The following is a 15196-nucleotide window of genomic DNA, read 5'->3' on the forward strand; positions in this document are numbered from 1 at the left end:
CGGTCTCCCAGTAAATTTATTACGAGATTATTTTATAATTTATAATACAAAATAGTACCACGAGCAACAAAACAGGTGAAAACACGGTTAAAAATAAAATGAGTACATTTATTATAACAATAGATACAAAGCTAAAGAGTCAATTTATGTCGTAATTAAACTATAATAAAGGTCATGAAAGCGCATAAACGGGTATAGATTAGTGTTATATAATATAATTTGTGATTGAGAGATCCGAGTTTGTCTCTAAATAAGTTATTGATATATATAATATATATATATATATATATATATATATATATATTATATATATCAATAACTTATTTAGAGACAAACTCGGATCTCTCAATCACAAATTATACTATGAGACCGTTGTATGGTGCGACTATATAAATGTAAAAATTTTATGGTAAAAATTTAGCGTTTTATATTAAAAAGTTACCACTATTTTGTCACTAAAAGTGACCACTTTTTAAATACAATCGTTTTTACATAAAATGTTCACTATTTCTTATAAATAGGTCATTTTTATCAATTTCATCATACGAATCTCACAGACAGTAACTACGCAATTTAAATTCGAACCACAAGAAACACTTTATGTATTTTTTTTATTTAATAAATATTAAATACTTCTTTTAATAAATAGTAACTCACCGTTAGCACATAAACGGGTGAAAAAATTGTTTTAAACCTGCACGTTAGTTATTTCTATTAGTAGTATGGTTAATTAGGGAATTTTCAATGTATGTGAATGTACGGTTACTCTTTGAAAAATGTATGACCTGTGAATTATGTAAAGATTAAGTTGGTTGGTTATCTCACGTTTTTCAATTCATAAAACTCGAAACTTTCCCTAACAGATGGCAAATGGGGCATTGAGAGTGACTAAGAATTTACTTATTGGGCTAGATCTGGATCGAGATATTTCGATTTGTTTTTTTTTGTTGAATTATGTCGAATTCCTATCACCTAAATGTGCTAATTCGAATTTTAGTAATAATTGTTAAGTTATTAACATATATATTTATTCATGCTTCTAAGATATGATCAATGATTTGAAGTTAAACTCTTCACATATGCTTATGAATATTTTAAACATATTAAGATATTTCATGTACATACACAAATTATTTTAAAATAATTTTGAATGACGTTTAAAATGCTTAAAAATATACCCGTGCATCTTTGCACGGGTTTTAAGCTAGTACTATACAATAATACTGTATCTGCAGACTACACGAGTGTATGTGATCCTAATATAAATGTAAATCTATGACATAATTAAGACAAAGAAATTAAATTAATGGGCCTAGGTATACTAACGAGAAATGATGAATTCTGTGAATTCAACCAAACTCCATTAATGGATGACTTCTAGGTCACAAGCTTTGTGCGTGAACAAATGGAGATAATATCTCTCAACACAACGGGTAAATAAGAAGAATTTTATTGTGTGTAAAGTTGTTGTGTTACAATCTATGTACTGTGGATAAATGATCATGTATATATATATATATATATATATATATATATACATATATATATATATATATATATATATATATATACACATAGAATTAGGATCACATGAGTCCATCCTATCTTTTTGAGTCCCGTGAGTCCACTTATGTATCACACGCTCTACACAAAAATATCACGTTTTTTTTTTACAAAAAAAAAAAAAAAAAATTAATTTTTTTTTTTTTTGTAAAAAAAAAGCTGTGATATTGTTTAGTATAACCTGTGATATTGTATCTGAGTCTGTGAGTCCGGTAAAAGAATATCACGAGTTATACAAAACAGTATCACACCTTACAATAAACAATATCACTGGTCGTACTAAACAATATCACGGGTTATACTATACAATATCACACCACTGAACCTAAAATATGTCAAACTACTTCTCCATTCTTGAATAGTTGCAAATTTGGTTAGTTCTTGTGGAATTGATAGCATTGAATAATGCAAAATGACTGGTAATTAGTGTCGATTATCTGACAAATAAGTCATCTCATCAATTATTCACGCAATTCTCGATTCTTACTTCTCCTCCACGATTGAATTATGCAAAATGACTGGTTATAATATGGCATTATGAATAATAGACAAGAATTAAATCACCACAAATTAAAAAATATACTTCGTATTAAGACATCGTCTCTTTTGAAATTTAGGCTAATTGAAAGTTGAAACCAAAAATCTCACAGTTAACCTATATAAGGAGAGTGTGGCAATATGTATGGAAAGTGAAGACCCATATGAAGATTTCAAGAGATCAATGGAGGAAATGGTGGAAAGTTTGAAAGTGGGATGATTGGGAAGAATTGGAGGAGTTGTTAGGGTGGTACTTAAACGTAAATGGTAAAAAACATCATGGGTACATAATTAATGCTTTTATTGATTTACTTGCTCAAATTAATATTGATGCTAAAAATAGTAGTTATTCTAGTAGTAGTGATGAATCTTCAAGTGATATTAATAGTAGTGATTGTAAAAATGAAAATGTTAGGTCAACTACTTCATTTTGTTCGGCTACTTCGTCCTTGAGTTCCTCTTGTGGTAATTCTACTCCCGATCATTTGTAAATATAGGACATTATTGTCAAGACCTGATTTTTTTACTGCATGCAATTACAGTAAGATAGTTATGAGTCATGTAGCATTGACATTTCGTACTTTGATTATTATAGTTACCATATGAGTGAGTATATAGTAGCTCTGCCTTGATGGATCAGACTAAATGAATGATGGATATGCAGTTGCTCTTTCCAAATCTCTGTCTATTTCTGACATTCGTGCTCTTAATTCTGGAAGACTCCAGATCAGTAGCATCGCCTGTGCATGGAAATCTCGCTGGAATTGCAGGAAGAGGCTCCATATTACCAACATTCGTGCTCTTAATTTTACTGTGATACATGATACCAAAATTAACAAGTGATATTCTTGTGTACAGCGTGTGATACATAAGTGGACTCATGGGACTCAAAAATATAGGTGGACTCACCGGATCTTGCCTCTATATACATATATATATATATATATATATATATATATATATATATATATATATATATATATATATACAAGTAAGTTGTTAGAGTTTGTTATGTACAGTCAACTATTCTAACAAACTGCCTTTGACTTGTAAGAGAATTCAGCTGTTACAGAAAGTAAGGAGAGAAGCTTCTAGAAGACGGCTTCATCAGCAGCTTTATGGTCAACATAATCCTCAACACCCCCTCTTTAAGAAGGACTTGGAGAATATTGAAGTCCTAGCTTGACAACAAAGTACTTATGCTGCTGTTCACTCAAAGCTTTTGTCAAAACATCTGCAACCTGCTGACTAGTAGAAACATGTGTTGTGCATATTAAGCTTTCTTCAATATTTTCTCTTATGTAATGACAATCCATCTTTAAGTGTTTTGTACGCTCATGAAAGACTGAATTTGCTGCAATGTGTTGATCAGCTTTATTGTCATAATGCAACCTTATGGGTTTAGGAACTTGAACATGTAACACTTTTAGTAATTCATTGAGCCACGCTATTTTACTTGATGTTTAACTCATACTTCTGTACTCAGCTTCAGTTGAAGATTTACTCACAATTGTTTGCTTCTTTATTTTCCATGAAATCAAAGAGTCACCCAAAAATACACAGTATCTTGTTAATGATTTGCCAGAAAAGGCACATGTGCCCCAGTCTGCATCACGGAAATTATGCAGCAGTAACTGTGACTGTGATAGATAGAACAGTCCCAAATTAGCAGTACCCTTTAGGTAGCTGATGAGGTGCAGGGCACCTTGTAGGTGTGGCAACCTTGGTTCAGTTAAGAATTAACTTAACTGTTGCACACAGATAAGACAAGTCAGGATGCTGCAGAACTTCTCCTTCATTAGTAGATAAACGTAAACCAGTGGATAGTAGAAACTTTGCAGGTTTACAGTTTTCCATTTTAGCATCTTTGATGATATCAGTCACATATTTCCTTTGGTTCAGTAGAATTCCTGAACTAGATTTGGCAAATTCTATGCCTAGAAAATACCTTAGTTGCCCAAGGTCTTTGATGGTAAATGCTTTGTCTAGTAAGTGCTTGACAGTGGTGATATGTTGATCATAGAGTTGTTGATGAAGCCGTCTTCCAGAAGCTTCCCTCCTTGCTTTCTGTGACAGCTGGATTCTGTTACAACTCAAAGACAGTTTATTAGGATAGTTGACTGTAAATAACAAACTCTAACAGCTTACTAGTGTATGTGTGTGTGTGTGTGTGTGTGTGTGTATTTAAGATCCGGTGAGAACGATCACTCGGTGAGAACGAACTTACCAATCTATTATTAACTAACAACACTATTACCCACTTTAATAACAACACGCCATACCACCAACCCTACTATAAGCAAACACACAGCCAAAACCAAAATTTCATTCATCTCCATCTACCGCCACAACCAGAATCCGGCAACCACTACTATCGCCGACACCGAGCTCTGGCACAGACCGCCGTTTTCAAGAGGCTGTCAGAGAGACCACCACTGTCACAACTCCGGCGAGTCCAATGACCATCACCAACCCCCAAATTTCCCGATCTACAAAGCTCATATGTGGATTCTCCTCCTCCGATTGTTACCGTTGATGACGACATCAGAAACGCCGACCACCTTATTAAATCGCCTCCACGACAACCAGAGCATGTTTTGCGATTGATTTGAGTTTTGATCATGTTGTTCTTGGTTAATTGCAATATATATATTGAGGCGATGAAGCTTCAATTGAAGTAAATTCGCGCTTCAATTTCGCTCCGGCGACGATAATTTTTGAAGCTTGATTAGAATAATTAGGAGTGTATTATGCAGAACAATTAAAAAAATAAGTAGTCTGAGAGGGATAATTGAAGGAACATAAGCATTAACAAGGTGACTTGAGGTGTCTGTTTTCAATTTTGTTTTTCATTTTTGAAATTGTGTTCTTGCATTTTTGTCGTCTGTGTTGGTTTTAGTCGCTATTGAGGGAAGTAGTAGTGGACGGAGAGGGATTAGTTATCTAATTAGGGGTGAATTTGTCTTTAGATACATTAAAAATATTGCTAGATACATCAATCGTAAGTGAGGAAAAAGTGTAACTGGGATGTATTTTAATGTATCTAGTGGCGGTAAGAGTATGAAAAAAATGTATCTACATAGTAAAAAATGTATCTAGATTTTTCGGAAAAAAAACGTACCTACGATGATCTAAAGTGTATCTGAATTTTGGTTAAAAAAGAGTGTATCTAACATAGCTACACTTTTTTTTTACCAAATTTCAGTTACACTTTAAACTATCGTAGGTACCGTTTTTTACCCAATTCTATGTACACTTTTTAAAAATGTAGATACATTTTTTCTTTCTATAGTAGGTACACTTTTTTTCCGAATTCTGTATACACTTTTTAAAAATGTAGATACATTTTTTTTTTCTATTGTAGGTACACTTTTTACAAGATAGAATTCATGTATCTGATATCATAAATTATTAATGTATCTAAAATTCTCTCTGATTTCCTTATTATGCAAAACCAGGACACGCCATAGTGACAACCACCAAAATTCCAATATTCCCGTTGAGGATACGACTATGACCACGGAAGTTCAACATTTTCCTCCGTTAACAAAGAATGCTAAGCGGAAAACCATCCATATCAGTGAGTTCCAAAACTCAGATCCTCCTAACCATATGGCAATAGATGTTTCCGCATCTTCTGGCCAACTCTTTTCGGGTCAACCGAATGCTGATAAAGATTCTTCAACTTTGTCATTCCTCGACAAACTACAAGGTTACCAATCCGTAAGTTCAGATCTAGTTGACCAGATTAATGAGGACAATGATATCGACATCGATTCAGATGAAGAAATTGGTGAGAATGGTGAGGACGACTCAACTTATCCAAAAATACTTCTATCTAAAGAGGAAAAAATCAATCTCCGAAAGCCTTGGAGGCATGCGTCAATTATAAAAGTTTTTGATAAGAAAATTGGTTATCTTTCTCTGATTTGAAATCTTAATGCGAAATGGTCAATTAGAGGTAAATTGACACTTATCGATATTAATGATGCATGTTATGTAGCCAAATTCTCGTCTCTTCAAGATTACGAGCATGTTTTAACATAGGGTCCATGGACGGTTGATGACCATTATATCACCATTCGTAAATTGATTCCAAATTTTGTCCCCTCCGATAGATGATGAGATCAAATTTATCACGGCCTAGGTTCGTATTTCTAATCTGCCAATTGAATATTTTAATGAAGGTTTTCTTAAGCGAGTTGGGTCGAAAATTGGAAAAGTCATAAGGATAGATAAAAATACAGCTTTTGCAGAACGAGGCCAGTTTACTAGAATGAGTATCGAAGTTAACATCGATAAACTCCTGCTCTCGAAGTTTTGGTTAAACGGGAAAATCTATCGTATGCTCTCGAAGTTTTGGTTAAACGGGAAAATCTATCGTATCCAGTCCGAAGGTCTAAAATCAATTTGTTTCAAGTGTGGAAAAATTGGCCATGCATCGGAACATTGCTCGATAGACTCAGGCAACATCGCTAATGACGGTAATACAGAGCAAATCGTGAATGGTCCAAAGGAGAATCTTCCATCAAATAAGGCTCCATCCATCATCCCTGTCCCGGATCGGAGCTTACGAAAATTTTTGGAGATTGGATGTTAGTTAAAAAGCCTCCTAGGAGAAGGACTCCAAAAAAAGTCGATACACCAGCAGTAACGAATCTTAGAAACGGTGCATCCAACATTTTCAATTTCGGAAAAAAGAATTCCGGGTCAAGATACGATATCCTTAATTCCAATTCCCAAGATTCTAGCAATAAAGCAATTCAATTAGATATTCAGTCAAAGGGAAATCAATCTTCACTTCCTAATATTTCTCCACAAAATATACTCCATACTACTCCTTCCCTTTCCCAAACCAATCAATCTTTTGTTTCCAAAAATACTACCAATCCTAAGATTTCTACTCAATTTAAGTCCCAAAAACCCTCTACTAAAAAAATCACCTCTAGCAAAAATATCCATCACCGAGTCAACCCTGTTCTTCATAATATTACTAACCTAAAATCTATTACAGTTACCACAAATAATAATGCCGCAAGCAACCAGGCTCTAACTTCTAAGCATCAAAACACCGAAAACACCCCACCTGAAACAATCACTGATGTCGTTTCAGTTCACGGAAATCCTAGAAACATACCTCCCAGTAACATGTCTTTCTCAGGAGCTCCCCCAGATAGTAGTGATCCCACCGTCGAGAAGCTTCAAAATTTTCCCAGAAAAGGGGATGGTGGCCCCAATATTAGGATTAATGGTGGGGGAGTCACCGAGCATGGACTTCAAATTCGAGCCAACACCGAAAGACCCGTCGACTCTCATAGTGGAGATGTCGATACCATGGAACATTAATGATGTGCTATCACTCGTAAGTCGAGCCTATCTATCAACTCTACCTTTTTTTACCAGTTATTATGTCAGATTGAATACCAAATCTTATGCCTAACGTACCACCAATTACCTGTATGGTGTGGAATATTCAAGGAACGGGAAACAGAAATAAAATTTCTGCCTTAAAGGAAGTAGTTAAGACTTATAAACCATCTATTCTAGCCTTAGTCGAAACCCACATGGGTGGAAATCATGCCGAAAACATCCGTCAGATTATTGGTTATGATGGTCATATACGGGTTGATGCCATTGGTTTCAGTGGCGGAATTTGGGTATATTGGAAGACGAATCTTATAAAATTTGAGCCAGTGTACGAAGACTCGTAATTTATTACTCTGGAGGTATCTCGAACAAGAGGTGTTCCTTGGTTGTTTTTTTGCTGTTTACGCTAGTTCCGACCCAACTAATCGTAGAACTTTATGGACTGAACTTGAAAACTTTGCACGAACCAACAATAAGCCATGGTTAATGGCAGAAGATTTTAACGAAACACGATCACTTGATGAGCGTCATAAGGGTAGTTCTAGCATGGCCAAAAGGTGCGAAAATTTCAACAATTGGATCGAGAATTGAGAGTTGCTAGAATTGGAATTTTCGGGTCCTGCTCATACCTGAGCTCGGGGTAATTCACCAAAAACTCGCCAAAGTGCTAGATTGGACCGAGCTCTGTGTAACGCAGAATGGGGTACGATACACGAAGACGCTAGTGTTCGTCATTTACCTGCATTCCAATCTGACCATTGTCCACTCTTGATAGCTCCAAATGGGTTTGCTCCTCTTAATTCGGTCCAAAAATCATTTCGCTTTCAGGCCGCGTGGATGACTCATGAACTCTTCTCGACATTTATTGCAGAAAAATGGCCTGATCAAGGCTCCTTCCCCACTCGTCTTGACGAATTGTCGAAGTCCCTTCGAGAGTGGAATAAAAATGTCTTTGGCAATATTTTTTGTCAAAAGAAATCTCTATTAGCTCGTATTGAAGGTTGCCAAAAGAAACTTGCTACCACTAGAGAGAAATGACTTATTGCCCTTGAATCTACTCTTCGTAAAGAACTTGACGACATTCTTGAAAGAGAAGAAATTTAATTGTATCAAAAATCCCGAGTTGAATTTATTACTCACGGGGATCGGAATACTTCTTATTTTCATATTAGTACTTTGGCTAGACGTTGGCAAAATAAAATTTCAGCCCTTCGGAATGATTCTGGGGAGTGGACGAGGGACTCGTCTGAAGTAAAGAACTTGGTCATTAATTATTTTAAGACCTTGTACACCGAAGACATGCCTTACGACACCGAAGCGGATATTCCAAACGACCTATTTCAAGAATATACCAACAAGGATTATGGTTGAATAAACCATTAATTATCGCTGAAATTGAACATGTTATTCATATCATGGGCTCTCTAAAGGCTCTGGGTCCAGACGGTTTTCAAGCTCTATTTTATCAGAAACATTGGCTTATTGTTGAATCGTCTTTATGTTCCATTGTTATTAACGCACTTGAGGGAAAAGGTCTTCCAGTGGGGTTAAATGATACACACATTGTACTCATTCCCAAGGTTATAGGACCTGAACTAGTGTCGCAATTTCGTCCCATAAGTGTTTGCAACGTCGCATATAAGATCGTAAGTAAAGTGTTGGCCAATCGTATAAAGAAGGTGCTCCCCTTTCTTATCTCGGAAACTCAAAGTGGATTCGTTCCAGGTAGACAAATTACGGATAATATTGTTATTTTCCAAGAAGTAAATCATACTCTGAGACAGAAAAAAGGCAAGACACCTTTCATGGCTATTAAGATCGACCTCGAAAAAGCATACGACCGTCTTCGTTGGACATTTATACATGATACCCTAGCTGATATGAATATCCCGATTCTACTTCGTGATACAATTATGGAGTGTGTTACATCACCTAGAATGCAAGTATTATGGAATGGAGAGCCGACTGAGCAATTTCAACCTTCTCGTGGAGTTAGACAAGGAGACCCATTATCGTCTTATTTGTTTATAATATGTTTAGAGAAGCTTCAACAAGCCATTGACGTGGAGTTTAGCGGGTAATTGGCGTCCTATATCGATATGTCGCAATGGTCCTGCTATTAATAATTTATTTTTTGCTGATGACATGGTCTTATTTGGAGAAGCGACGGTTGAACAAGCCTTAACTATCAAAAGAGTACTCGACAATTTTTATCGCGCATCAGGTGAAAAAGTTAGCATGTCAAAATCCCGGGTTTTTTTTTCTAAAATAACACGCCTCTAATTACCAGAAATTCCGTGAGTAATGCCCTTGTATTTGAGGAAACAACAGACTTGGGTATTTATCTTGGTGTTCCTACTGTTAATGGTCGAGTTACCCGAAGCACATATGCTCATCTTGAAGAAAATAATTAATAAACGGCTTTCGGGATGGTCTACCAAACGTCTCTCCCTTGCTTGGAGAGCTACCTTATTGCAATCTACCATCTCGACCCTTGCCAACTACACGATGCAATCAGCTAAAATTCCATGAACGGTCTGTGATTCAATTGATAGAAAATCGAGATGATTTCTATGGGGTGGTAATGATCTTAAGAAACCGGTCCATTTAATTTCTTGGGAGACCATTCAATGCCCAAAAGCATCAGGCGGTCTTGGTATTACTTCAGCCAAACAATCAAATGCAGCCTTCTTAACAAAGCCTGGGTTTCGAGTTCTCTCTGAGCACACTAAACTTTGGGCTCGTGTCCTTCGATTCAAATATTGTAGCGGTCGTTGTGACGTAGACATGTTCCAACCCAAAAGTAATATGTCCAATGTGTGGGCCGGAATTACATCTCAAGTTCGTGTTATTTCTAAGGGAACGACCATGGCTATTGGTAATGGTAGACATATGCTATTTTGGGACCATACTTGGGTAGATGATGAGTGTCTATCCGATAAGGCCATCGTCCCAATCCCGACTGACATTCTAGGTGCAACAATTAGTGAAATGTTGAATGAAGCTACTGGGTGGAAATGGGATTTATTTGCAAATTATCTCCCTCAAATCAAGCTACAAAAAATAGGGGGTTTTTCGCTTAGTACGGACTCGGACCTCGAAGATACAGTTTTTTGGAAAGGTACAACTTCAGGTCATTTCTCCATTAAATCTGCTCTTGCAATTATTAAAGCCCCGGACTTATTTAATGAACCCGAATCACCTATGTGGAGAGTTATATGGCGTCATCCGGTCCAGCAACATATTCGAATGTTTCTATGGCTAGCAACTCATGGACGGTTAATGCATAACTTAAATCGCGTTCGTCGCGGAATGGGAGATGATTCAATCTGCCCAAGGTGTCACAGTGAAGAGGAAACGTCCGATCACCTCCTCCGCTTGTGCCCAGTATCACGCAACATTTGGAGCCAAGTTAGTAATTTGGCCTCCCACAATTATTTTTATACCTCGTCTTACATAAATTGGCTGCTTAATAATGCGAGTACTAGTATACCAAATGCGTCAAATGATTGGTCGATGCAGTTCGCTATTACTTGTTGGTGGATTTGAAGATGGCGAAATAATGTTGTTTTTGGCCATGACGAAGACAACCCCATCGATCCTCAAGCTTTTCTATTTCAACAATTTGACTCCTCCAAATCAGCCTTCGATCGGTATTCTCTATTCATCCCTCAACCCGGATTAAGTAGACAAGAAGTGCTTATTAAGTGGCATCCTACACCTCATGGATGGACTCTTCTAAACACCGACGGCGCTTCCAAAGGCAACCCAGGTCCGGCAGGAAGTGGGCGCTTATTTCGGGATGAAACAGGTAATTTTATCGATGCTTTCTATTTTTCCAGCGGGTATTGTACATCGATGCAAGCTGAGTTATTGGCACTAGAATCGGGATTGGAAAGAGCTCAGATTTTACATATTGACAAGCTTCTTATTCATATGGATAATTCCCCCTGCATTAAACTCATTCATGAAGAGCAACTAGTGAGTAATAATTTGCGCTCTCTAGTTAAAAAGTGCAAGGACCTAATCTTCGATAATAGCTGGAAAGTGGAGCTAGAGCATTGCTATAGAGAAGCAAATAGAGCGGCATATTGGCTTGCTAATCAAGGAGTAGAGTCGGGTACTACTAAATCTTTTGTTCAGTTTCCAAATGTTGCTCTTCATACCATTATGCGCGAGGACATTCTTGGGGTACCTATTCCCCGTGTAATAGCTAATTAGTTGTCGGGGCTTGCCCCTCATTTGCACCAAAAAAAAATTAATGTATCTATAGTATTTTTAATGTTTTAAATAAACACACTAACAAAGCTCACATAGACCCATCATCATTTTTGTTTCGCATTAATTTTGGAATTAATTAGAATCAATTCTGGCAACTCTATCACCCTGCCTTACCCGACGTGGGGCACACCACCAACAATAATTCGAGAATGCCCTAACTAGAAGCTAGCACATGTACAGCCGTCGTCAATGTCGGGCACGGTGGTCGGACAAGTGAAGATGAAAAAGATAAAGAGAAGAGAAGAAAGAGACTCACATATCGATTAAATATACAGCGCAAATATATCACCAACGACGGCGCCGGTGGAACCTCATTGGTCGACGACTAGGCCAGATGACGGCGCAACTCCGGTGAGCAACCATTCTTAATCAAACAAGGCTCACAAAGTCAACCCATATATCGAATTGAGATACCAATGGCTCAAAGCCCACCTTATTCTGAGCCATCCATTGTCGTCATCTCCGTGGTCTGCGAAATAGGCGGCGACGGGTAGGATGGTGGATATAGGGTGGTCAAGGAGGTGGTACTCGAAATCGAAGGAAGGAGAATCGAGATTCGAGGTTCATGAAACAGAAATGTCGAGATTGGTGATCTTTGAATGGTGTCGCGGTGAATTACGGGATTTATTCCGACGGTTCTCCGACGGCGGCAGCAGGCAATAAGTGATGGTGGATGGGAATAACAAATGGGGTAGGTGTGCTGAGTGAAAACAAAAGGGGAAATCGATTGTTTTGGGTTTGTTTTAAAGAAATCTGGGCCTTTTATATTGGTATAATCCTATGGTTGGTGATCGTTCTCTCTCTCTCTCTCTCTCTCTCTCTCTATATATATATATATATATATATATATATATATATATATATATATATATATATATATATATATATATATATATATATATATATATATATATATATATATATATACACACACATTATCTTTTATTCACAATACATAGATTGTAATACAACTTTATACTCAATAAAATTCTTCTTATTTACCTGTTGTGTTGAGAGATATTATCTCCATTTGTTCACAAAGCTTGAGACCCATAAGTCTTCCATTAATGGAGTTTGATTGAATTCACAGAATTCATCATGCCTATCGATAGCCAGTTTTCAATCCTCAGTTGATTCGTTGAAATCTGCACAATTCCGCTGCAAATAAAATTTAGTCAAAATTAATTGTTTCCTTTCATTTTTCCGATCAAAATCATAGAATTCACAAAATCATAAAATAAATCTCATAATCTGTCATTTTTTTTATTAATCGTTCTTTTTCGAGCTAATTGATCAACATTTTACAATCTCTTCATCAATTTCTACACAATTTGATAATCATGTCTGATTCTGTATACACGTTTGTGTATAAAGATCCTTTGCACTTAACTAATGCCGATCAAGCTTTACTTCAGATTACTCCGCAGATTTTCGCTGGAAAGTCGTTCTTACACTGTTCTCATAACATTTGTATTGCGCTGATCACAAAGAACAAACTAGGGTTCATCAATGGAAGTTTCCCTAAACCTGCTAAAAATCATGCTAATTACAGTGACTGGATCCGCACTGATTATACAGTAATACGATGGATTCAACATTCTCTCTCTGATCCAATTGTTGCTGGTCTTTCTTATATCACTTCCAGCAAACACCTGTGGGATGATCTTAATGAAAGGTACAATTAGTCTAATGCTCCATTTTTATACCAGCTTCGCAAAGATGTCATAAATATTGCTCAAGGTGATGCTTGTGTTGCTGAGTATTATGCTAAATTTCGCTCAATTTGGGAGGATATGCGTGCCTTAGATCCACTGCCTCAATCTAATGCACCAGCTCAATTCTTAAGAAAGTTGTTGACAGGTTAGATGCCCACAACCTAATTGATTTTTTTATGGGCCTAAACAAGAAGTTAATCAAGCATTTGCTAAAGTGCATCAAGCAAAGGTTCAACAAAGCATTACAGAGGAGGCATCTTCTTCAGTGCAGCCAGAAATTGCTCTCAATGCTACAACAGTTCACCCTCGGTCTCATAATTTTTCAGGAGGATCAAATGTATGGCAACGTGACTCTAAGAGGCCCAACAATGAGCATCATGATGCTTACTACTGCACTCATTGCAATAAGGGAGGCCATTCTCATAAATTCTGTTGGTCAGCAAACAAGCATTTGAAGCCAAAGCATGCTGCCCCTCGAGGAAAATATGCTCCTAATTCTGCTGGTGGGGGAAACAGAAGGATGGCAGCTAATATTAAGGAAGCTCCTGGTGATTATGTTGATGATGACCGCACCTACCTCTACAGCACATGTTACCACAATATCTAATGTTGTTGCACCTGATCCTGCATTTGTGTATGTTGTGGCTAAAGAACTTTTCAAGATGCAATCCACTAATTCATCTAATGGACTGAGCTTTGCAGGTATGCTTCTGGAATACGGCTTCACCAGCAACTCTATGATCAACATAGTATCCTCAACAAGAAAAAAAAATAGTTTATTTTATAAACTTGACGAGATTTCATTTCAAAATTAATTGACCGTTTATGATTTATGATATACTCCTCATTATTAGGGTTTTTCTTCATAATATCTTCATGTTCTTTTGAATTCTACATGATATCCTTTATTTTAAATAAATAAATAAAAACATCACTGAATCCCAGGTCACAAATTTGCAATAGTCGAGTTCTAAAATAGTGAAATTTTGTAAAGAAATAAAATATGTTTAAGATAAATAAATGATATCTATAGTACTAATGGTTCATAAAATTATTGCCAAAAAATAATTCGGAAGTGCATAAATGTTTACTCAAAAGGACGACAACTTAAAAAAATTTAGATTATTTTATAAAGTTTAAGGGTACAATAACGGTTTTAGACATTGAGAGGTACCACGTGAAGTTTAAAAAAATAGTAGGGTAGTAGAAAAACCGTGGTACCCCCTTTTTAGTAAATAAACGTCTCTAATAACTCTGAACTAAGTGAATAGTTTTTAAAAATTTGAGGCGGGTTAGATTGGGTTCGGGTCATTTCAGTTCAACTAGTATCAAATTATTTATGGATAATAATCAGTTTGGAATAATAAAAATTCGGGTCATGTTCAGGTCTTGTGTTCGGGTGTCGGATTGGGTCAATTTTGCCAGGTCTATGCGTATATATTAGAGCATTTAGGATACTATAAATTATTGTGTAAGACAATTTTATACAAAAATTTTGTGTAAGAGATCTTTTAATAAATTATCTATACAGTATAATTAAAAGACAATTTCCATACACCAACCAATAGGACGGTTACACGTGTCAACCCAAGTAAAACTAGGTGAGTTAGTTTAGGGTTAATTATGTAATTTAACATGTTAGGTTAACTAGTTAACTACATGTAGTTAAGTTTATTTTTGGAATTCTTTTAATTTGTTCTGATTTTCGTTAATTTCATTAATTATTTTCATTA

At 36.3% G+C, this 15196-nt stretch overlaps 2 protein-coding genes across 2 annotated transcripts; both read left to right on the forward strand.

The window, feature by feature from the left end:
- Positions 1-7559: 7559 nt before the first annotated feature.
- LOC141651286 (uncharacterized) lies at positions 7560-8505 on the forward strand. Its single transcript, XM_074459005.1, has 3 exons — positions 7560-7807; positions 7899-8002; positions 8165-8505. The coding sequence occupies exons 1-3, from the start codon at positions 7560-7562 to the stop codon at positions 8503-8505; spliced, it is 693 nt and encodes a 230-aa protein (XP_074315106.1).
- Positions 8506-13088: 4583 nt separating this feature from the next.
- LOC141651287 (uncharacterized) lies at positions 13089-14070 on the forward strand. The gene is made up of 3 exons (XM_074459006.1): positions 13089-13325; positions 13458-13608; positions 13655-14070. The coding sequence occupies exons 1-3, from the start codon at positions 13089-13091 to the stop codon at positions 14068-14070; spliced, it is 804 nt and encodes a 267-aa protein (XP_074315107.1).
- Positions 14071-15196: the final 1126 nt, after the last annotated feature.

Source organism: Silene latifolia, chromosome 4 (genome assembly GCF_048544455.1).
Source record: "Silene latifolia isolate original U9 population chromosome 4, ASM4854445v1, whole genome shotgun sequence".
NCBI lineage: Eukaryota > Viridiplantae > Streptophyta > Magnoliopsida > Caryophyllales > Caryophyllaceae > Silene > Silene latifolia.

What these genes read in the sequence shown, in the direction of transcription:
- LOC141651287 (XM_074459006.1), top strand. Translation starts at nt 13,089, where the DNA reads ATGTCTGATTCTGTATACACGTTTGTGTATAAAGATCCTTTGCACTTA. An exon ending in GGATCCGCACTGATTATACA is followed by an intron (nt 13,326 to 13,457) that starts GTAATACGATGG and finishes TTTTTATACCAG; the next exon opens with CTTCGCAAAGATGTCATAAA. An exon ending in CTTAAGAAAGTTGTTGACAG is followed by an intron (nt 13,609 to 13,654) that starts GTTAGATGCCCA and finishes GGCCTAAACAAG; the next exon opens with AAGTTAATCAAGCATTTGCT.
- LOC141651286 (XM_074459005.1), top strand. Translation starts at nt 7,560, where the DNA reads ATGGTGTGGAATATTCAAGGAACGGGAAACAGAAATAAAATTTCTGCC. An exon ending in GAGCCAGTGTACGAAGACTC is followed by an intron (nt 7,808 to 7,898) that starts GTAATTTATTAC and finishes AACTAATCGTAG; the next exon opens with AACTTTATGGACTGAACTTG. An exon ending in ACTTGATGAGCGTCATAAGG is followed by an intron (nt 8,003 to 8,164) that starts GTAGTTCTAGCA and finishes TGTGTAACGCAG; the next exon opens with AATGGGGTACGATACACGAA.